General features: G+C 36.5%; 1 protein-coding gene across 11 annotated transcripts in view; it reads left to right on the forward strand.

Moving 5' to 3' along the window:
• Window positions 1-23,547, forward strand: part of RADIL (Rap associating with DIL domain) — an 86,455-nt gene that overhangs the window by 59,790 nt on the left and 3,118 nt on the right. For 10 of the 11 annotated variants that reach the window (XM_031940969.1, XM_031940988.1, XM_031940940.1 and 7 more), the window contains 9 exons: window positions 1,033-1,145; window positions 9,128-9,196; window positions 9,595-9,832; window positions 14,930-15,102; window positions 16,007-16,157; window positions 17,691-17,878; window positions 18,209-18,614; window positions 21,925-22,064; window positions 22,942-23,081. In XM_031940969.1, coding sequence (XP_031796829.1) covers window positions 1,033-1,145; window positions 9,128-9,196; window positions 9,595-9,832; window positions 14,930-15,102; window positions 16,007-16,157; window positions 17,691-17,878; window positions 18,209-18,614; window positions 21,925-22,064; window positions 22,942-23,081 — 1,618 coding nt within the window. The remainder of the gene's footprint in view (window positions 1-1,032; window positions 1,146-9,127; window positions 9,197-9,594; window positions 9,833-14,929; window positions 15,103-16,006; window positions 16,158-17,690; window positions 17,879-18,208; window positions 18,615-21,924; window positions 22,065-22,941; window positions 23,082-23,547) is intronic. The other variant, XM_031940998.1, reaches the window with a different exon arrangement.

The following is a 23,547-nucleotide window of genomic DNA, read 5'->3' on the forward strand; positions in this document are numbered from 1 at the left end:
TCTGGCTGTGCTGTTGTGGAAAAGCTCAGTTGAATAAAGGAAAGGAATGTGCCATTTGGCTACATAGGGAAGAACTAAGGGTGGGGCCAGTTTGGCAAGCTTCATAGGACTTTAGCTCCCTAGTGCCTTCATGTGTGCTGAGTGAGTAAACAGTGCTCTGCAGGAGCTTTGGGGATTGGGGATGAGGAGAGGTCACCAATATCTACACTAGGGTGAAAGTACTGTGGGAAGGAAAATAGCAAGATCCGGATGCGTGTGGGATATATTGAGTGTCCATTAATATTTTAACAGTTCAGCATTTGATTGTTTCTTGCTGATCACTTTATACAGAATTCTTTTTTATTATCCCCAATACCAAGTAAGGTAGAGTTTCAGTTCTTCATTGATGTTCTGGTTTAAGTGATTAAAGAACAAAAATAGTTCCTGTTGCATATTTTTCATCCAAGTTTGACTCAAGAACTGTCAGAAAAGAGCAGGAAGAACCTTGGTTTTGCTCCTGACACTACTAATTCCCTTTGTTACATAGCATCACATAACTTGGGGAAAAGCCATTTCCCTACTGAGAAGTAGAAATAACATCATTTGCTAAAACCTCACATGAATGAAATAATATAAATAAAAGAGGGTTTCCCTTCCCCCCTTTGTTTATTTTTTTAAATATTTTAATTTGAAAGATTTGGTAGTTTTATTTTGAGACTGTTCATTGTGTCTCTTTGGATCATAGATCTATAATTAAAGTTTGTCTTTTTGGCAGTTTCTCTTGATTTGGGATTAAAATCTGTTATGTCCCCTACCCAATAGTAGGGTGATCTCAGTACAGAAATATGCAAGAGGTGCAGGTGGAACCCTATTTTGTTTACAATTTGTTTATTAGTATCTTCTAACACTTCCTTTGTTAGGTTGAGATGACAAAATGGGTTTGGTCTGGTTGTGGCCAAAACCACCTTCAACACAGAATTCTTTTTAACTCACCCTAGAGATGTTTACCTTTCTGTTGAGGTTCTCTCACAGTGTTTTGCTGTTTGCCTTTAGGTTCTAAGGAATCACTGTTCTCTTCAACGATCACAGCCAGTGAGGAAGCCATGACAGTTTTAGAGGAGGTGATCATGTACACATTCCAGCAGTGTGTGTATTACATCTCTAAGGTATTGTCAGCTCATTTCAACTTTTCAAAAGTTGAAGCTTCCCAGTGGGATGCGCAGCAAATCTTCACTTTTGTCCATCATGCAGACAGGTTTTAGACATAATAATAATTATAGAGAAAGTAACTTAATAACATAGTCCATATATCCTTGAAATTAACCCAGAGACTTTTTTTCTCCATTTGGAAGCCCTCTTTCTTATTAATCTCTCATAACAAAATCGAGTTAGGAACAATGTTCATTTATACTAGTTCTATTAGGACTTCTTTGATCAAAAATGAAAGAAATAGATACTATTTCTTTATCCCCTGCCCTTTGCTCAGTACCTTTTCATTTCATTTCATTTGTGGTCCATTGCTGGATCCTAACATGTTTCTTCTCTCCAAAGTCATGGCATGCTCTAAATTTAGATTCAGTGCATGAATGATTTTAAGAAGCATAAAGCAGGGAAGAAGCAAAAGATTGATTGGTTAACCTAATTATGATCCAGACCTATATATGACTTATATACTTTAATTACTTAGCAGTAGGACCTGGAGATTTATGACATGTATCCTGTATAGGGCATATTTTTCAATGATATTGAATTATTCGATTTGGAGCCATTGTTTCATTTAAAGTTTTTCCTGTTCAAGCAAAACTTCACAGGGGAAATTATTGATAGTCACCTGTGTTTTAGAGAGAGAGATTTATTCAGCTACATTCCTATTACCCCCTAACATCTCTAACCCTCCAAGAGTCTTGTTCCCAGCTTATGTTAATGAAGAATCTTTTTTGATATTTGCAAAAAAAAAAAACCCAAACAAACAAACCCTAATAACCCTCCTTTATACCCATGAATTTATTGTGGCTCAGTGTTTCTTTAATTCCAGAAATTTTCCCAAATTTTATGGTATCACAGATTTATAGATCTCTAGAGTTGGAAAGGTCTTCAGAGATTCAAGTCATGACTATTCACTGCAACAGTTAGAATGAGGACTCATTGTGGGATTTTTGAGTTTTAAAATGGGAAAATTACTTGTTTCACCTGTGCATTTCAATTCATATATTTGAGAACAAATGTTTCTCTGAAGTGAGCTATTATGTGATAACCCAGGGTCCATATTGGAGACAGCAACAGGAGGAATTCAACAAACATCATGTATCTTGAAGAGATATATTAGAGAATATTCTAAACAGTTGGCTAGAAGCAACAAATGGATATTGTGATGTTCCCCAATCTGTCCAGTTTAGGGTGATGATGAGCCAGTTAGTTCAAAGATGGTTTCTCAACTTTCTCTTTTTGTATAGGATAAGTCCCAATATTTTGTTAGAGATGATCTTTCATTTCAGGGGGTATGTGGATGGTGATTGGTGGAGAACTAGATTTACTTTACTTCATGATCTCTTCTTTGAGATCCTTGAGCTCTGTAATTGTTTAAGTGGGATGAAAGCATGGAACTGAAATAATTCTCATTTTAATTAAGGTTGATTATAAAAGGATGTGCAAGATCTTTTGAGTTCTAATGATATACAATAGATTTTGCTATAGTCTTTTATTTTAACTGTGTGAATCTCTGTGTAAAGTGCATTTCTTATAAACAACATATTGTTGGATTCTGCTTTTTTTTCTTTTATGGGTAAACTCATCTTATTTTTAACTATAATCTTTAATTGTATATCTATGTTTGTTATATCCTCTTATACAGTGCTCTATTCAATGCAGTTTGCCTCTACTTCCCTGACTCTTCTCTTTTCCTTTCTTAACTATTAGTCACAGGTTATCTTTCTTTCTCTTATAGTTCTCTTTGCCTATTTTCTTTTTTTCTTTCTTTCCCTTTCCCTTTGTTTCCTTCCCTCCTTCCCTATCTCCCTCCTTTTCTTTTTTTTTATTTCTTCCCTCTCCCTTTCTTTTTTCTTCACCCTCTTCCCTTCACTCCCTCTTTTGTTTTTAGTTTTTTTCTTTCTCTTTCCTTCCCTTCCATAGCAGATAAGTCATTTCACTGAGACTGACTGACCCCTTTCAAAGTAACTCTCCTGTAATCCTTCCTCCTTTTAAAATTATTACCCTCTCTGTCTTCCTTATCACTTATTTTAGAAAATGAGCTACTTAATAAATCATCCCTACAATTTAGCCAAAGACATCTTAACCCCTGTTTGTGGCCCTGAACACATTTCTTTTTGTCTCCTTTAAGATGTTTATTCCAGCAATTAATCTTTTTTTGAAATATAGCTTTAGTTTATCTATCTTTATTTACCCATATAGTTTATCCTGCTTCCCTCCCCTATATCTCCTCTTCCTTCCCTTCTCTCTCTTTCCCTGTTGAGTTAAATGCATTTCTGTATTAAATTCTCTGTGATATGTATACACACAAACTTTTTTGACCACTTCAGTTGAAAGTGAAATTCAACGGTTTCCTGGTCTTATAGTCCATACCTTCTTCTGTATTTGTTTAATCTTATCTTTACAAACTTCAATTATGAGAGATAAGTTCTATACCCTTCTTCCATAGTGTATTCCTTTTCCCCCTGGACTTCTCTTAAAATCATCAAAATATAAAGTCATTCCCAGGACTCTGTCTTATTTAATTCCCTTTGTGAGTCCTGATGACATTAGGATTTTTAAAGAGGGGATATTTATATAATTTTCCTCAATTATAATGTAAACACTTTAATCCCATTGCTCATTCATATGGGCCATTTTATATTGCTTTTGACTCCTGTGTTTCTATTTCAAAGTTTCTACTCAGCTCTGGTCTTTTCATCAGAACTATTTAGAAATGCTTTATTTTATTTAAAAAAATTTCTGACAATTAAGGAAATATGTTAAAAAGATTGCACATATTTAAACCTGTATCAGATTGCTTGCTTCTTGGAGAGTGGGAAGATAAGGGAAGAAGGGAGAAAAATTTAGAATATAAAGTTTTGTAAAAATGAATATGGAAAATGATCTTGATATGTTTTTGGAAAAAAACAAAAAGGAATATCTTTATGCTTATTTTATAGGGTTGTTGTGCTGATTAAATTTTATGTTAAACATGCAGTACTTTAAAAACCTTAAAGTTCTTTATAAATATGTTTTCATGAGGACTATTAAAATACAATTCAATTTATAAGCAAAAATTTCCTCATCATAGGATTATACTGTTTTAGTAGGTAAATTATTCTTAGTAATAAATCTATATCTTTTGCCTTCTGGAATGTTATTTTCCATGTCTCGGTTCTTTTACCATGCTAGCTGCTGTATCACTGGGATCCTGACTATGGTTATGTAGTACTAAAACTTTCTGGCTGCTTGTGGTATTTTTTTCTTTGACCTGGAAGGCTCTGGATTTTGGTTATGATGTTCCTGGGAATTTTCATTTGAGGTGTTTTTCTCCCCCCAGGAGGTGATTAATGAATTTTTTTCTAGTTTTACATTGCCCTCTGGTTTCAATAGACCTGTGAAGTATGCTTTCATGATTTCTTGAAATAGATAATGTTTCAATTCCTTTTTTTTTTTTTTTTTGGTCATGGATTTTTAGGTAATTTAGGTAACATTCATTGTTAAACAATCACCCCTTAATCAGTTTACCAACTTAGTTGTTTTGGCAATAGGATATTTTATCCTTAAATTTTCAGTCATTTGACTGTGTTTTAAAATTTCAAAAGCCTTAAGGAAATGCTTCTGGCTTTTTCCCTCAAGGTTCTACATAAGGATGTTCTAACTTCAGATTCTAAAAGGGAGAGAAGAGAGAGACAATAAACTTCTAATTTTTTAAAAATTTAAACCACAAAGATCCAAGCAAGGGTATAACATGTATAAATGTGTGTAGGGATAAATATATATGTTCTAATAAATAATATCAAATCACTATTATTATTTATTCATTTCATTGATTAATTATGGTTTTTTCTTCTCCAGTGAGAAAGGCTGTTAGAAAACTTAGTCATAGAAACCACAAACTACACACCTATAAGATGAATTAAGGCAGTGATAATTTAATGGGTCCTTCAACAAGATTATTTATTTCAGATATTAATCTGTTTCAACATGATTATCTATTTCCATATTAACTCTAATTCTTTGGGAACTATAGGAAAAGCAGCAGCTGCTTTGGGGGAAAGATTTTCAAACTTGGAAAAAACTGGATCCTGTGAAGATAAGGGTAGTAAATTTTTCTTTCTTTCTGAATCCATTCATAATGAGAAGACTTAATATATCTGTGATATGTCATTGAACCATGACTTATTAGCTTTGGCCATAACTTCAAATTTCATTTTTAAGCCTCTTCCATTTCCCTGATCACACCCAAGCCATGATCTGTACCCATTTGAGACATTCTTTTTTTTTTTTTTTTAAAACCAATAAAGTATCTTGAATCTAAGACATATCAGCCAATTGTCTGAATAATGTACATAATACTATTTTACAGCTAACCAGGACCTCATCCTGGGACAGCAAGGTTATGGAGTTGAATTGTATATCAATATAAATGTGGTAAACACTTTTCATCATCAACGCTGTCATATTTATACATTTCTCAACTCTTTAGCTGCCTGTTACTATAGCAGAGGCAGCAACTGCTAGAGTAGTTTTTATAACTTTTGTTCCTACCTCCTCTTGGGTCTGATGGTTAAACTCTTAATTTCTGCTAGGTATTTTTTTATAGCAAAGAGAAGTGTCCATCTATTGGGTAATTACCAAATTATGTCATAAGAAAGTAATGGAAAGGAATGTGTTATAAATACATGACAAAGTGGATGGATTCAAAGATACCTAGATAACCTATATGAATTGATGCAGGGCGAAATGAGTGAAATGAAGAGAACAAGTTTATACTTAGCAACAAAAGTATTCTTCTTAGGACTGGTAATAAAATACAGTGAATTTCAGGAGGGAAGTACTAACTCCCCTTTTCCTGTTCCTGTCCCTCTTTGTGTCTTGTTCAGTTGTCCCATCTGGCGAAAAAGTAGCAAGCCAAAAAAAACCTCTTCTCTCCTGAATTAAGTCCAAGAGCACTTTAGCAGCCAGGATAGACTACGGAACAATTTCTACACAGAGAACAATCATAATGACAAACCTGACTGATAAACCTGTTTTTATTTGTTGCAACTTTTTCCCTTGTTTGACATGCTTGGGAATCATTCATGAGGTAAACATTTAGTTTCAATTAGCCAGACCTCTGGAAGAGGCCCATCTCCATCTGGAGGAGCTTTTCAGCAGGAATATGCTTCCCCTTATAGGACAGAAGGAAATTATGAAGTCCTTGGATCTGCATGGAATTGAGTTTTCCCATTTGTACCAAGTTCCTGGACCAGCTGGCTCTCTTAAGGAGTCCTTAAGACTGAGTCCTGCTGTCAGACTGAGTCCTGAATATGGTAACCTACTTAAGGAAGGCAATAAAAGGACTTCATTTTAGGATAGAGAGAGATTTCATGGCCTGAATTTTTTTTTTTTTAAACCAGGTAGATAGATTGGGAAATCAGGTCCCATTTGACTGGGAAGAAACATGTTGCTGTGACTACTTTACTTGATTATAATAGGGTTTAAGATCTTAATAAGAATCATATTGGGAATTAAGAGTTTTTTTATTTTCTGAATCATATGTAAATTTTTTCCTTTAATCTTAATTTCTTTGGGGTATCTGTCAACAGACTGAGCTCCAAGATACTAAGACTAAAATCAGACTATTATCTTCCCTCAGGGAGCTTAGATTCTATCACAATGTGGATACATGTAAATATATGCAAAATAAATATAAAGCCATTTGGCGGGAATATCATGATAACCTGGTTGATAATTTTTTTCCTTCCTCATAGTAGCTTATTAAGAACCCATTTAAACTAACTAATTATAGAGCACAGTTCATTTCCTTGTTTGCTTTGTGGTTTGGACTCTTGATTGGTGGATTTTTTAATGATTTTTTTTTCCTTTGAAACTAAGTAGAACATGTTGGTATATTCTTATTTCTTTTTCCATTTCTCCAAAAGAGCTGCTTATCTAAGAGTCACGAGATTACCAAAAAGCTAAGAAACTGTATTTATATAGAACTTCGAAGAAATCAATAAGTATTCATTAAACACCTACAGTGTGCCAGGCACTGTGCTAAATTTAGGAGATTCAGAGGCAAAAGGCAGTCTCTGCCCTCAGGGAGCTTACATTCCAGTGAAGAAGACTGTGCAAATAAATATAGGCAATGCAAGCTATAGATGAAATTAGTAACAGAAAAGACACTGAAATTAGGAGATATTGGGGAAGGCTTCCAGTAAAATACGGGATTTTATATTTGTGGCAGCCCTTTTTGTAGTGGCAAGAAACTGGAACCTGAGTGGCTCAATTGGGGAATGGCTGGATACGTTATGGTATATGAATGTTATGAAATGTTATTGTTTTGTAAGAAACAATCAGCAGGATAATTTCAGAGAGGCTTGGAGAGACTTACATGAACTGATGCTGAGTGGAGTAGAACCAAGAGATTACACGATGATCAATTCTGATAAGACAATGAGGTGATTCAGGCCTATTTCAATAGACTTGTGATGGAGAAAGTCATCTGTACCCAGAAATAGGGACTGAATGTGAGTCGTAAGATAGTATTTTCACCTTTTTTGTTGTTTGCTTGCTTTTTGTTTTCTTTCTCAATTTTTCCCCTTTTTGGTCTGATTTTTCTTGTGTAACATGATAATTTTGGAAATATGTATAGAAGAATTACACATATTTAACATATATTGGATTACTTCCTGTCTAAGGAAGGGGATAGGGGAAGGGAGGAAGAAAAAAAATTGGAACACAAGGTTTTGCAAGGATTTTGAAAATAAAAAAATTAAAACTGGGATTTTAAATGGGACACGAAGGAAGAAAAGGAAGTCAGTAGGCAGAGTTTGAGGGGGGAGACCATGAGAGACAGCCAAAGAAAATGTTCAAAGTGGAGAAATGGAATGTCTTGTTCATAGAACAGCCAGAAGGCCAGTGTCACTAGATTAAAGAAAGGGTATGTGTTGAGGAGTAAGAGATATAATAAGAGCAGAAAGGTAGGCAGGGACTAGATTATAAGGCTTTTAAATGCCAAAAAGCATTTTGTATTCGATCCTGGAAGTGTTATGGACCTGAGGAGCAGGGGGAGAAGGTTAGTTATATGATCCTACCTATACTTTAGGACAAAATCACTTTGGTGGCTGATTAGAAAATGGATGAAAGTAGGGATAATCCACCTGCAAGCTGTTGTGGTAATTTAGGCATTCATGTAAAGAAAGCTTGCATTAAAGTGGTATAAGGGTCAGAGGAGAAAATGGATGTATATGAGAGATGTTGGAGCTATGAGCTAAATTCTATAGCCAAATAAACTACTTCGTTACTGTTATATTATTTTTCTCAGCAGTGTTATATGATACTTGCATATTTTTGATGACATGAATGTTTCCTCTATCCTCTCTTTGATATCAGACTTTTATCCCCTCAAGCAAGTCAGATGGAACCCTATACCTAAATTAAGTCTCATTAATTAAGTAGATAGCTTCTTGGGGCTAGGAGTGGGGGGTAGATGATTCAACTTTGGAAATAACCAAACAGCTTGTCTCATTTGATTAATTGTTCTTGCCAGATGGACAGTGAAGAGCAGTGAAATACCCATTTTTCTACTAATATGCCATATGAGGGGAGGACAGGCTAGTAACGATTTCATTTAAGCTGCTCAATTTAGAGTACTTATTTATATGGCTTGGTTCAACTCAGTGCAAGGAAATACTTATGCTTCTCCCAGGATTATAACATTATAATTAGAAATTAATTTTGGGAAATCCCATTTAAGTTTAATAATAACTTCTCCTTTCCCTTCTTCTCCCCACCCCAGAAAAACAAACTTCGATCCTTTCTCCTGTCATGATTGCTTGTGACAGTATTCTCTGGCTCCTTTTCCCACAATCCATCTTTCTTTTATGCCAAATCTACATTTTTTTCCCTTTTGAATTTCATCTCTCCAGTCAGTCAATGAATATGTATTTACTAAATGATTTTTATGTGCTAGATCCTGTGTGTGGTGCTAGGATTCAAGAAAAAAGAAGGAAATCATCCCAGTTCTCAAGGATTTTACAGAGTAATAAGAAACATATATATATATATATGTGTGTGTACAAAAATGTATGTGTATATTATATAGTACTTTATGATATCATCATCCCCATTTTACAGGAGAATTTGATCTCAAGTCTCTCCTGACTCTTCGTCCAGTATTCTATTTATAGTATCATCTACCTACATTATGCACAATTATGTGATTAAATATAAGTAGTTTGAGGACACCAGAAATTGCGGGGGGGAGGGGAGTAGATTGAATTAGAAAAAGTTTCTCGCAAATAGTGGTACTTGAATTGATCACGGAAGAAGTTTAAGGTTAGGCTAAATCTCAGTGGTTTGTTTGTTCATAGGTAAGTTCTGTTTTGTTTTGTTTGTTTGTTTGTTTTAAGTTGCTTGTGTTTCTTCTTCCCTCTCCAGTCTCTCTATGTCTCTCTGCCCATTCTGCTGGAGTGTATCCCTTTCCAGAATGAGAGCCGAGAAAGCTGGTGCTCAGTCCCACAACTGCCCGAGGAGCTTCGACGTATCGTGTCCATCTATCAGGCCACCTTGGACCTCCTCCAGCAGTATGAGGTTCACCCCGAGATTGCCTCCCAGATGTTTGCCTACCTCTTTTTCTTCTCTAATACACTACTCTTCAACCAGCTCCTAGATAAAGGTGAGGTGGAATAGGAGAGGACCTGGTCCTTCACAGGTCTTTCTTTTTTTTCCCTCTTAACCTATGGATTATCTTTGAACAATAGAAAACATCACAAAAAACATTAATGAAAAGTGTCTTCTTAACCCTTGGCCTTTTCAGATACTTCCTATTTCTAATGCTTGTCAAATATATAAAGAGCAGAGGATAAAGGGTGGGAATAGTATAGGTTAGGCATTCAGCAGGATTTTCTGACCACAAGAATCGTGAGACTTGAGAATTCATTGCCAAAAAGATGTGGGGAGTTGTCTTCTCTGGAATTATTTGGAGTGTACTCCTTTTGATATTCCCAGTTATGCCCAGTCAAGTGTTAGCCTTGAATTATTACGCTGATCATTCACCATCTTCGCCCTATGCTCCTACTCCTGAATAAAGATGAAGGAAATCATGCAACTTCTCCCATTAGCTCCTCTCTTTTTGTCTCAGGCCCAGCAGCTTTGTTAGTTGCAGCTGTTTCTAGTTGGCTGTCACTCATCCCCTGTGGCATATTGGGCACCCTCTGACCTGAGGACTTCATCTTCTGACATCATCTTTTTTTTTTTTTTTATCACTTTAACACTGCTTAGGGCTTTCTTAACAAAGGTACCAGAGTGGTTTGCCATTTTCTTCTGTAGTTTATCATCATCTGTCAGAACTCTCTGCTATCACCTGTGTTAGAAAGTCCCGCACAGCGTAGCTTGCCGTTGCATTGAGTGATGCAAGCTTTTTCTGTGACAAGGGAAGGATCCAGAAGGGTTTTTTTCAGTCACAATGTGTGTCTTTGAGAGTTGGACTGTAAGGAAAGCTGTACACCACAGAATGGAGAATGAGCAATTTGGAATTGTGGTGCTGCACAGCAGAGAGCGAATCGGTGCTTTAAAAATTAATTCCATGTGGACTACTTGCATTTTTGTTTTTCTTCCCAGGTTATTTTTACCTTCTGAATCCAATTATTCTTGTGCAACAGGAGAACTGTATGGATCTGCACACATATATTGTATCTAGAATATACTTTTAACATGTTTAACATGTATAAGGCTGCTTGCCATCTAGGGGAGGGGGTAGAAGGAGGGAGGGGAAAAGTTGGAATAGAAGTGAGTGCAAGGGACAATGTTGTAAAAAAAAATCACCCAGGCATATGTTCTGTCAATAAAAAGCTATAAAAAAAATAATAAAAAAAGTAATTCCAATTAAGGTCAAGTATTTAAGATAAAGAATAAATATTTTGGCCTCATAATGAGAAGACAGACCTCACTGGAAAAGATTTTCCTTTTGGGAAACATTGAAGGTGAAAGGAAAAGTGGATGGCAAAGAATGAGATGAATAGTGCTGTGGAAACAACATGAACTTGAACAGGAGGATTGAAAGGTCCATGGGGGTCACAGAATTGGACATGATTGAACAACAAATTATCAGAAGAGTCTAGTGTTGGATAAAAAATAGAGTAGTGGATCATTATATTAATGACCATAGTAATATTGTATTTGGTAAACCTAAAGATCCAAGCTTTTGGAACAAGAACTCACTATTTCACAAAAATTGCTGTGAAAACTGGAAAGTAATTTGGCAGAAACTAAGCATAAACCAACAACTCACATCATATATAAAATTACAGTCAAAATGGATACATGATTTAGACACAAAGGATATCATTAGCAAGTTAGGATAGCAGGAAAATTCTACCTTGTCAGATCTATGGGTGTTATGGGCCAGAACTTGAAACAAGGTGCTAAGTCACTGGAGTTGATAGAGACAATGCTTAAGTACTTGGTTCACACCTTTGGGAGAGTTCACACCTCTCACACCTTTAGAGTTCACACCTTTAAGAGAGCATATATAAGGAGGAGCCCACAAAAGGACAAGCCCATTAGAGATTTCCTGGGAGATTCACAAGTCAGGATTCAGTGCAGTCCAGGAGATTCACAAGTCAGAAGCCCACAATCCCACTCTTGGAGGAGGAGTCAAGATTCATTACAACTTTCACCTTTGTGCGGGCTGGAGGCTTTGGATTCAGAGGGAGCTAGAGGCTGAAGCTGGAAGAGACAAAATACTAGCGGCAAGAGCTCTCGGAACCAAGGAGAGAGATGGGCCTCTAAGAAAACTAGCCGGGTTATTTTGAAGGAGACAATAAAGGGTCTGAAGCCCCCCAAGAAATCTGCTCCCAGAGAACATTATACTTCAGAGAAGAACACTGCATATGGATAAGGGAAGAATTTATGACAAAACAAGATAACATTTATGGGATGTAAAATAGATAATTTTATATTAAATTTAAAAGCTTTTGTGCCAAAGAAATGGAAAGGAAAGCAGAAAACCAAGAAAAAAACTTTACAGCAAGTTTCTCTAATAAAGGCCTCATCCCCAAAAACACAAAGAATGGAATTAGATTTATAAGAATACGAATTATTCCAATTGATAAATGACCAAAGGAGAGGAAATCAAACTATCCATAGTTATATGAAAAAATGTGCCAAAACACCATTGATTAGAGAAATACAAATTACAGCAACTCTGAGGTACCATCTCATTGCTATTAGATTGTCTAATATGACAGAAAAGGGAAATGACAAATGTTAGAAGGAACATGGGAAAATTAGGACATTAGTGCACAGCCATGCAGGAGAGCAATTTGGAACTATGCCCAAAGGGTGATAAAACTATATCTTTTAACTTAGCAGTATCACTACTAGTACCCCAAAAAGATCAAGGAAAAAGAAAAAAATCTATATGTAGAAAAATAGCAATAGCAGCTTTTTTTGTGGTAACAAAAAAAATGGAAATTCCTCATCAATTGGGGAATGGCTAAAAAAGCTGTAGTATATGATTGTGATAAGAGTATTATAGTGCTATAAGAAATGATGAACGAGCTGGTTTCAGAAAATTTTGGTAAGACATATACGACCTGGTAAAAGAGTGCAGATCCAAGAGAACATTATACACAGTATTGTTCATTGATCTGCTGTAAATGACTTAGCTATCTGATATCCTGAAGAGCTTGAGATGAAAAATGCTGTCTACCCCCAGAGAAAGATTTAATGGAGTCTGAATGCAGATAGCTTTTTTTTTTAACTTTATCTTTCTTTACATTTTTTTTGATGGGGTGAGGTCCTTTCTTTTGCAACATGACTAATATGGAAATACATTTATCATGACGACACGTGTATAACCCATACCAGATTGCTGGCCTTCTCAAGGAAGGAGAAAAAATTTGGAACTCAGAATTTTAAAAAATGAATGTTAAAAATTTTTTACATGTAATTGAAAAAAACTAAAAAATGAGGAAAAAATAAAGTCTTACAGAATATAGCACATTATGCCTTTCCTCATCCTTTCTACCATGAATTCTAAAATAAAGGAAGAAACAATGGTTCCTATCAGTTTCTCTTCAGTAACCTGTAATTTATTCTTTTTGATTGGAATCTAGCCTGAAATGGCAATTCCCTTTATAATTTCCTCTACATTTTGAAGGATGAAGTTAATAGTCCAAAAAAAAGCATTAATTTATTAGTTCTGTTTTGGACAGAAAAAAAGTTCCAGTAAATATCAAAATAGTTCAGGTTCTCCCTTCAAATAGTATTATGCATCTAGCTGGTTTGTGATCAGTTTCCTGAATTTCTTATATAATAATTCCTCCTACCTATTGTTTCTGTTTCTATCTTCATTGATCCAAGTGCATTTCCCCATGCTTGATTCCTAGATTTCCTCTCGTGAATGTTATCTTCTTACTAAGCAGTGTATATGCTTGTTCCATTGTCTCTTTTCTATCATTTTTTCCTTCTGAATAAAAGCTATATACACTGATGAATCTCATTCTGCCAGCTCTCAATAATTATACCTAAAAGGTCCAGTTTGCATACTTGTATTTTTCCTTGCTTATGTACAGTAGTACTTAGCATAGCAGTAATAAGTATTTAATAAATGTTTGTTGATTTATTGGTACTTTGTATGTTTGTAGATAGATATCTGAGGTCATGAATTTTATAGAGTCTCTAATGTCTCAGGAATTTAGTTTTTCCTAGCTTTTCTTTCCTATGTTCTTTTTACGTTCTGGGTTACCAGACAGTAAAAATCTATATAGGCAGTTTCTTCCGCTTTACTTTTCAATTTAAATCCCTCCTGAATTTCTGTAAGTTAAAATTCCAGTCATCTCTCTTCAATTTGCCTAGTAAATTTGACATAAGGATTGTATGATTCCCTTATCAGAGTATGAACAGAATACTAGTTTTTAATTTAAAAAATTTAAATTTCAATCTGAGTTGGTCAGTAAGCTTCCTGCCCCTTTCTTTTAAATGGTATGCCATTGTGTAAGTCGACTGAGTGTGATTCCTCCTTTTTAAGAGAACATAAAAGCACTTCCGTTATCTCTATCTTTTACAATGTTTTGTAGAAATCAAATGAAGTAAAGTATATCTGTCACTTTTTAAGTCATAAAGAACTATTTGAGAGGTTAACAAGCATCTAGGAAAGGAAACAAATTATCACCAAGGGCCAATATGGCTTCATGAATTGGTCATTCCAGATACCTCATTTTTTTTTTTTTGGTAGAATTACTTTAAACACATAAACTCTTTTAGATTTTAGCAAAGCATATTATTATTATGATGGACAAGGTAGAGAGATGCAGATTAAAGAGTAGTTCAGATGAGGTAGTTTGAGAACTGGTTGAATGACTGGATCCAGAGTTACCGTAAGTGTTCCATCAAGTACCCCAAGCTGTTAGGACCTGTTCAGCATTTTTAGCAATGAGCTAAATAAAGACCTAGATTGTACATTTATTTGAATGTGAGTAAGTATTGTGATCATTAGGCACCATTTAGCAAGTGACTTAGGTCTAGTTTGTGGTTATTAGGAAAGACAATTAGCTTTCATATAGTAGATTATTGATGTTCTTTAACAACTTCACACTAAGGGAAGGGGTAGTCAGGTGGAACAGAATAAAGCTTTCTCAGCAGAAGGGTGACTAGGGAGGAGGGAGTATTAGGGGAAGGAGAATTTGTGTCTTTTTATTTCTCCCCACAAACCTAGGACTTTTTCCCCAGCTCCCAGAGTCAAGTATTTCACTTATTTTTCCTCTCACAGGACCTACACTGAGTTGCTTCCACTGGCCAAAAGGGGTACAAGTTTGTGCTCGCTTACGGCAGCTCTTGGAATGGGCACAGAGTATGGGCTTTGGGCCACTGGCAGAGCAATTCTTCAAGAAGCTTTCCTGCACAGTAAACCTTTTGGCCACACCCAGTGCCCAGCTGATACAGGTAGGTACAGATGATGATATAGAGGCAGGTGGAAGGTGTAGAGTCACAAGAGTCATGTTGTCTGGTATTTGGAGTTTGTTTTATTATAGCTCTTAAAATACTTAGGGTTTTTGTTTTTCTCTTGTTGTTGTTTTTAAAATAGTTGGATCATTGGCTTAGATTCCTATGTGTAAAGGGCCATCAAGACCTAAAACAGCTTTATAAGTAATTACCATGTCACAGAAATTTTTTTAAACTTTGCCTTGAAGGGTACTAGTATGAATAAATTAATAGTTTCTTTAGTTTGGTAGTAAAATGTTAACATACTCTGGAGAGGTGGGCAATCTTACAAAAAGCCATCCTCAACTAAAACCAAAATTCTGGATGACTTTACAAATCAAATATGTTAGGCAGCTTTTCTCAGCTAATTACTAAATGAAAATTTTATCTGTAGAAATGGCATAGGATTGCTGCTCCAAAATGGCTAGTTTAACATTCAGAATATTATAAAATAAGCCTTCCAAATAATAACCAAAGATTAATTAGACCACATTTCTCTAAGACATTCAGAAAATAAAACACTCGAAACTAGCCTTTTCTATTTGCTCAATATAGGACATTGTCTTAAGTAAATGTACATTGAATACTTTCCCACCCCACCACCTGTCAGACACACGGCCACATTAGTTAATGCAGTGTACTACATTGAAAAGACAGTCTTCTGGATGGGTGTTGTGGCCAGCTGCTCACATTTGTGTTATTTGATCTCTTCTGATAATTAACTCTTCTCCCAAGAATGAATGCCCTGCTTATAAAATCATAAGGTAACAAATAAATGCTGATGTATCCCCTTGTTGGTCTAACACCCTGCTTCCCTCATACCATTTTGAGGCCTTGACTCTTAGAGCTTCCTCTTATCATTCAGATGACTTGGTCATCTTTAAGGACTCAGTTTCCAGAATTGAGCCCTGCTCAGCTGCATCGGTTGTTGACTCAATACCAGCTAGCATCTGACATTGGTTCTGTGACTGCTTGGGAGCCTTTAAATGAAGATAGACCCAAAGCCTTCAAGACAGGTGAGTTCCTGACTATATTTTTGATGAGAAATGGAAAAGTATCCATATAGCAGAAGAGCCATCACAAAAGTTTTTAATGCTCAACCTCACACCCAGCAAATGGTTGAAGGCTAAACAAGGTGGCCCTAGTCAGTGCTGGAGGGGATGTAGATAGGTATATTAATGCACTATTGATGAAGGTGTAAATTGATATCTTATTAAACAATTTTGGAAGATAGCATGAAATTATGATATAAAGGTAACAAAAATAAATAAATATTCTTCAATTTAGAAATCTCACTGACAAGTCATCATCCTCTCAGAGGTTGGAATTCCAAAGAAAAACCAAGTATACACCAAAACGTTTAGGGCAGTGGCTTTCATGGTTGCAAAGAATTGGAGATCAAGCTTCTTAAGAATGGGCATTGTTTAATTCTTTGTAATTATGTGCCCAGGGCAAAGTACCAAGACATATAATATATAGTTATTAAGTGATTGTTAGTTGATAAATACCCAGTGATTAGGTTATGATTAAACAAATTTTGGTTTATGAGACTTTGGTTAAGGAAGGCCTATGAAGGCCTTAAGGAAGGCATAGCAAAATGAAGGTAACAATACATATATGACTACAATAATGTAAATGGAAAGAACAGCCAGTAATTGAAGAACCAGCATATAATTATAATGGACAATGTTGGCACTGAGAAGGAGATATGAGAACATGTGCCCTTTTCCCTTCTTTGCAGAGGTAGAGAGATTATAGAAGTTGAATACATCTTATTATGTCAGATTTAATGTTTTGACTACTTTTGCTGGAATTTTTTCTTTATTTTTTTCTTCTATTTTATAAGGGATAGCTTTATTGGGAAACAAAGGTAGTCTAAAAAGAAAATGTCAATAAGAAAAAGTCTGAGGTCTGCTTAAGAAATAGCATTCCTTTTGCTTCTCTTTCATGTGACAAGTGGTATTTAGTAGACACTGTCCCATCTTTCAGCTTAGTTTTGATCTAGTTAGGGAAATATGGATCCTCAGAGTTGAGCCTAGGGAAAATCTAGGAGTTCAAAATTGCATGAAATTTGTCTTCAGATATGCCTTTGTGCTGCCCTGCAACTTTCAGCAGGCTTTGTAATTACTAGTTTTGGGGGTAGCGCTTTTGATATTGGGTATGGGTTGGGCTGAAGGCAAGGACCATTTTTTATTTAAACTTTTTATCTCCCCATTTACCATACTGCTTTCATACAAGAAAGGTGCTTAATAAATTATTGTTAAATCTATAAGCCTCCTTTTAATCTCTTATTTGTCCCATTTTTTGTACCTATAGGTAGGTTGGGGAACTATTCATTCCTTAGCAGTTGGTCTTATCTGTGATAATGAACCCTTAGCTCAAATTGCTTGTTTTGCCTATCATTCTACCAAGAATCATTCATTTCTCAAAAAGTAAACAGAAAAATGTAGTATACTATGGAAAACAGATGGCAGAAAGCCAAAAGCAATTTATGTGATGTTGCTGAGGCAATTAACTTGGACTTGACTTTGCTAATTTTCTTTTTACAGAGGATGTCCTAGAATCTTATGATAATCACCCACCCATTGTTCTGCCAAGTGGAGGGTTCAAGGTAGACTTGGAGGTAGAATGTTTGGATGATAATATTTACCGGCACCTTCTTTACATCCGCCACTTCCTGTGGAGCCTACAGAGCAAATCCTCCCATGCTAGAGGTCCTGAACCAGAAAATCTAAAGGTAACCTTGGTGGGTTCTCCATTAGAAAAGTCGTTGGGTTTTGTTGTTTGGGGTAAAATATCCATGGTAGAATATCCACAATTTAAGGCCTATGGGTTTAGGTTCTGAGAATTTCTCAATCAGGCTATGTCTGGCCATTTCATTGTGTTCTTAGAAGGGTGAGATGGCCTTCACATACCTGTGCCCTAGTGTTCCTTTATTCTCTTTTCTCAGCCTTATTTTCACAAAAACAAACAAACAAAAAAAAAAACTTTTATTGTTTTATGCTTCCTTATAATCTTAAACTTATGGTAGATAGAATTGACCTATTCTTTATCTTTTCTTCTTAAGGGTTTGCATCACACTATTCCTGAAGGGAACTCAGAGAGTCCAAATAGTCTAGTAACTTCCAAGGATGCTGGGGACCACCTGGATTTAAAGCATTCGGTGGGCACAGTGGCCAGGGCAGTTGGAGAGGCCAAAACCCTGTCTGTCCCTACCAGCGGGGTTTCCCGAGCCCAGTCCCCTGGTAGAACCCCTCTTCTGGAGAAGCTAAAGCCCCAGAACAGCATGGGCAGGAGTAGTTCTAAGATGAACACATCTCAAGGGGATTCTTCCTGTCTGTTGACCCCTCCCAATACACCACTCAACTTTGAACCCAGAAGTCAGGATTCTCTCCAGCCCAGTGGCAGCTGTGAAAAACCCCTGCATGAGCTGAAGAGGAATGGCCTTACTGCTCAGATCGCGGCACAGGAAGGTATGGGAGGCCCTCTGGCTGAGGGCCTTGGTAGTTCTCAATTCCTTAAATAAACAACTGTACCAAAGTTTCCATTAGACCCACCCACCCTGTTAAAACAAGAAACAATTTTTTTCCACTCATGGAACTTAAGGGAAAAAAGATTGTTTCCAGGGAAGTTGGGGCTTTTGGCTTTACCTTGTTACTGAGCTCTTTGTCATAATACAGGGGAGGAAGTGTTAATCTTGGTAAAGAGTTTTCCAAAGACAGTCTTGCTTTTAGGGATTCTGTTCAGTTTAAGAGTTATAGACATCTCTGTGTGTACATTGAGCATTTTGTTTATCACATCCAACTGTAATTATTCCCAGAGTTTTCTTGGATTCCTAATAGTTCTACTAGGTAGGGGAAAAAATGAACTGGTACCTGCCACATTTTTTGGTGAGGTGATATAGTATGTGTGGATGTCTGTACACACAAAAAAATTAATTTAAAATGGGCTGACTACCCTGAACCTTTAGCTGTCATTGAGGGTCCCTGTAGCCCGAGTTCATTCACAGTAGCCAAATGTCTCATGGGGATAGAAGAATGTGTAATATTTTTTCAGAACCAGAAAGGAAAACCTTGGAGTTTCTTGGACTAATTAGTTCTATTTCTTTCTTTCCAAAAGCAAAGTTATAAACAGAATATGAACTAGAGATTATAACCCCCCCCAAAAAAAAAATAAAAAAAGAAAAGAAAATTTTACTTCATAGGGACTGTGATGGAGAACATCTGGGTAAGAATGAGTGGAGGGAGACATAAAAATAATATTTTAAGTGAAGGAAACTGTATAATCCCTGGAAGAATTACATAAGGAGTTAAGGAGACAAATCACATACTTAACCTGGATATAGAGAAAGGGTAGCACAAATATGTTCTAAAATACTCCTTGTACCAAAAGCAGAGTAGCCAGTACTCATGGTCTGACTGAATAAGTTTAACCATGTGGAGGAAATAATGAAATGAACTCCTCTGGGCCTGATTCTGACCAGTAGAGAGGATCCCACTGTTACAGATCTAGGAGTGATAATCTTAGGAATAAATGACCACTCGATCATATCTTCTAAAAAGGGGAGGACATTGGGCATGATCTACCATTTACCTTAGATTTGGGGAGGGTAGATTTTAAAAAGTTTAGAGGACAGATAAATGTTACATTGAATACTAAAGAATCTCACAAATATAGAATGGTGGAAGGACTAGACAGAGGCTTCTTAAAACTTCTTTCATTCACAACCCTTTTCTTCCCAAGAAATTTTTACATGACTCCAGGTTTATAGGTATATAAAATAGGCAGACAAATCAAACATTTACTGATAATGAATCATAATTTTGCAACCTCCATGTGTGATTCAGACAGCATTTAATAAAAAAAGCTGGAGAGATCTCTAGAAGCAAAGCAAAGTTTATTATATGGTCTCAGGAGAATTGGGCATCCCACCCATCAAGCAGACAGTTGAAGGGAGGAGGCACTGTAGGGGGCAGGATCAACACTTTTTATCCCTAACGCAAATACCACCTCCCACCACTGACCCTCATCCTTATTGGCTGAGGATCTTACATTCTAAATGCCGGAACTACCCAAGAAATTGAACTTGACCAATAAGTACATAGTTGCCCATATTTGGGCAACAGAAAGACCTAACAGAAAGACACTGATGTCATAGGAGGATAACAAGGGGACTTAAGTATGCCCTTGACTTAATACTTAAAGTCCTTCAGACCTACTCAAACTCTGAAACAGATGAAGCCTTACTGGATATTCACAACTGTCTTGAAAGATCTCATCTCATCTCATTCACCCACATTCAATTACATGACCCTGTGTGGGGTCACAATCCACAGTTTTAAGAAGCTTTGGGCTAGATAATCAACATTTGCTATGAAAAAATCTGGGATCATTGTCAGTGGAGTAATAGTTCAACGCAAGCTAAAAAATGTGACATGAGTGGAAAATGCTAGTGGTATTCTGCTTAGAAAAAGGGATGTTCAGTTCTGGGTACTGTGTTTTGGTAAGGACACAGGCAAGCTGAAGTGTGCACAGAAATGGACAATATGGAGACCAAGAGATCTACAGACCATTTCACATAAAAGATAAGTTGAAGGAACTGGGGCTGTTTAGTTTGAAGGAGAGTTGAAAAGAGCACAAGAGTACTCTTCAAGAGTTTTAAGGACTGTGATGTGTAAGAAAGATTGGCCTCCAGGGGAGATTAAGACATGATAGGTTAAAACCAGAAGAGGGGTTAAATTTCTCAGACTATAACCAGATTAAAAAATAATTGAAAAATGTTTAACAAATACAACATTGATAATAATGTTAATTCATGGGTTTCTAAATCAGTATGTGGTTCACAGGGATCCATTTCTGTGAGAGTTTGACACCACTGCTGTATTTGAGTAGATTGAGGATTGATGTAAAGAAACTCCCTCACAGTTGTAACTGATCCAGGGAATGGGAATCTAAAGAAGTAGAAAATGACTCCCACTAGAATTCTTTAAGCAGAGACCAAATGACCAGATTTGCAGGAATTGCAAAGTTCAGGTGGAATAAGATGGCCAGTGAAATCTCTTCCAGCTCTGAGACTGCAAAGGTTGAGGCAAAGAAGTAACAAAATCTAACTATGTTAGCTGCTTATTAATATCTGGAAACTTAATAGGAGAGAGGACAGTCTCCTCTGGGGGGGGGGGGAGGAAGTTGGGGGGTGGGGAGAATGGAGCTATCTCTGTGATAATACCTAAGAAAGCACTGGCAACTTGTATGGGCTGAACACCCTTTAATAAAGGTAATCCTCAATGTAGGTTGAATTTTAAATTAAAATGGGCTCTTCCCTTCCCAAGACAAAGCAACTAGAAAAAACCTCCAGAATAATTGCATTTCCTAAGCACAATAAATACCCTAAAGGATGAATACCTCTGTTTGTGGGTAGCCAGAATTAAATTGTTAATTAGAGTAAATAAATATGTGGAAGGAGTAAGTAATAGTGGGACATCCACCTGAGATATTATATATAACTTGATATTTTAGTGATGATAATAACTGTTAGTGTCTCATTGTCTTTGATCAGTCTCTAGAGAAGACATTGAGAGTCAGAGATAGCCAAAAGGTGGGAGAAGTGGGGAGCCTGGAGAATCATCCAGTTTACTGTGTTTTTTATCTTATGCTTTTTGTATAGTTAATTGACTAATATTCCATAAGGTCTGTTATTTATATGCTTGCATATAGAATTTTCTTACCTTCACGTTCAAATGTGCTGCTGCTTTTCAGTGAAGCCATCTTTTCTTGGTTATACAGGAGATTCTCCCACCCCCTTTGATTATCCTACCCCTGCTTCCTCCAGCCGCAGTTCAGCTACTGATGACTTCTGTTATGCCTTTGTGGTGGAATTGGAAAAAGGACCTATTGGGCTGGGGATGGGTCTGATAGATGGGCTGGTAAGTGAATCAGAGGCAATTAACCCTAGCTACCTTCTTGTTTGTATACGACCTTAAAGAGGTAGGCCTGATAGAGACTCTTGGATGTGTTTCTTTTACTTCCTAGACAATTCCAAAGGTTACTTGTTTCAGGTCTGAGAGATTTGTAGCTTTATGTTTTGTTAAAAATATTAAGTATGTGTGATGTAGTGAGCATTATCATTATTATTATTATTATTATTATTATTATTATTTTATGGTCATACCTTCATATTAAGAATTATTTTAGTCTGAAGAGGAAGAGGCACTTAGGAAATGATTGGCTGCTTATTAGTCTGTGGAGGGAAAATGGAAAAAATTAAACTCACACTTAAAACTATTGAGTTGTTACCACTATAGTATTTTTGTGGAAGAGAGCTTAGAAGAAATTCTATACTGTTTGTATATCTTCCACTCTGATTAAACCAAACCGCCAGTTATCCTTATTAATTGGAATATTTGAAAATTCTGGAAAATTTCTTTGCTCTCCTCCTTAAAGCTTTGTCAGCCCAGACCTGTACTTTTTATTAGTATAAGGAATCCTTGATGAGTATCCACTTTCCCAGTGAATATTGGCAACTGCTATGAAGGTTAAAAATCTTAAAGTTGGTTGGTTCACATACCCAAAGCCAGCTCTCTGTTTGCTGTGCCACCCTGCTCCCCACTCTCTTCCTGGAGATGATCCTACAGAAGGAGGTATCTCACCATGTACTGGTTGCATGGCTGTGAGAACCACAGCACTAGTTTACATGAGAGTGTTGCTATTTTCTAGAAGTGAGGATTACAGGCAGGTAGTGTTCTCGTGCACACATAGCTCCCTGCTGGGTGCAGTGCTGGTATGAACTCTGATCTTTTACAGCACACTCCTCTGAATGCTCCTGGGATCTACATACGGACCTTGATCCAAGACAGTCCAGCGGCCTCTGATGGGAGACTTTCCTTAGGAGATCGGATTCTCGCAGTGAATGGCACCAGTTTGATTGGCACTGATTATCAGAGGTAGAAACTTATATAAAGAAACTTGTATAAAGACTTTATCTAGGCTTCCACCCTCAGAGCGGGTGCAGTAATTCAAGATGTCTTCTATAGTTTTGGGCGCTCACCTCTTCATGGCGGCTTTTATCAACAGAAAAATGGACAAGGCAAAAAAATAAATTTTGAATGAAAAGCAAGAGGGCTCAATTAGTATACAGGCAGAATTAGCCTTTTTTAAGACAAGGGAACAACAACAATAAGTAGACCTTAGAATACAAGGCGAGATAGTTCTGACCCTATTATATCTGTCAATAAGCATTATTAAGTGCTTACTGTATACCAGCCACTGCTTTGTGAGTACTGGGCATACAAAGGAAAACAAAAACAATCCCTGTCCTCAGAAATGGATGGCCTAATGGAGAGGGCAGCATGTCAATTAGGTGTGTAGAAAACATATATCAAGTATGATAAAAGGTAAGTTGGGAGGATA

This window comes from Sarcophilus harrisii, chromosome 1 (genome assembly GCF_902635505.1).
Source record: "Sarcophilus harrisii chromosome 1, mSarHar1.11, whole genome shotgun sequence".
NCBI classification, from domain to species: Eukaryota; Metazoa; Chordata; class Mammalia; order Dasyuromorphia; family Dasyuridae; genus Sarcophilus; species Sarcophilus harrisii.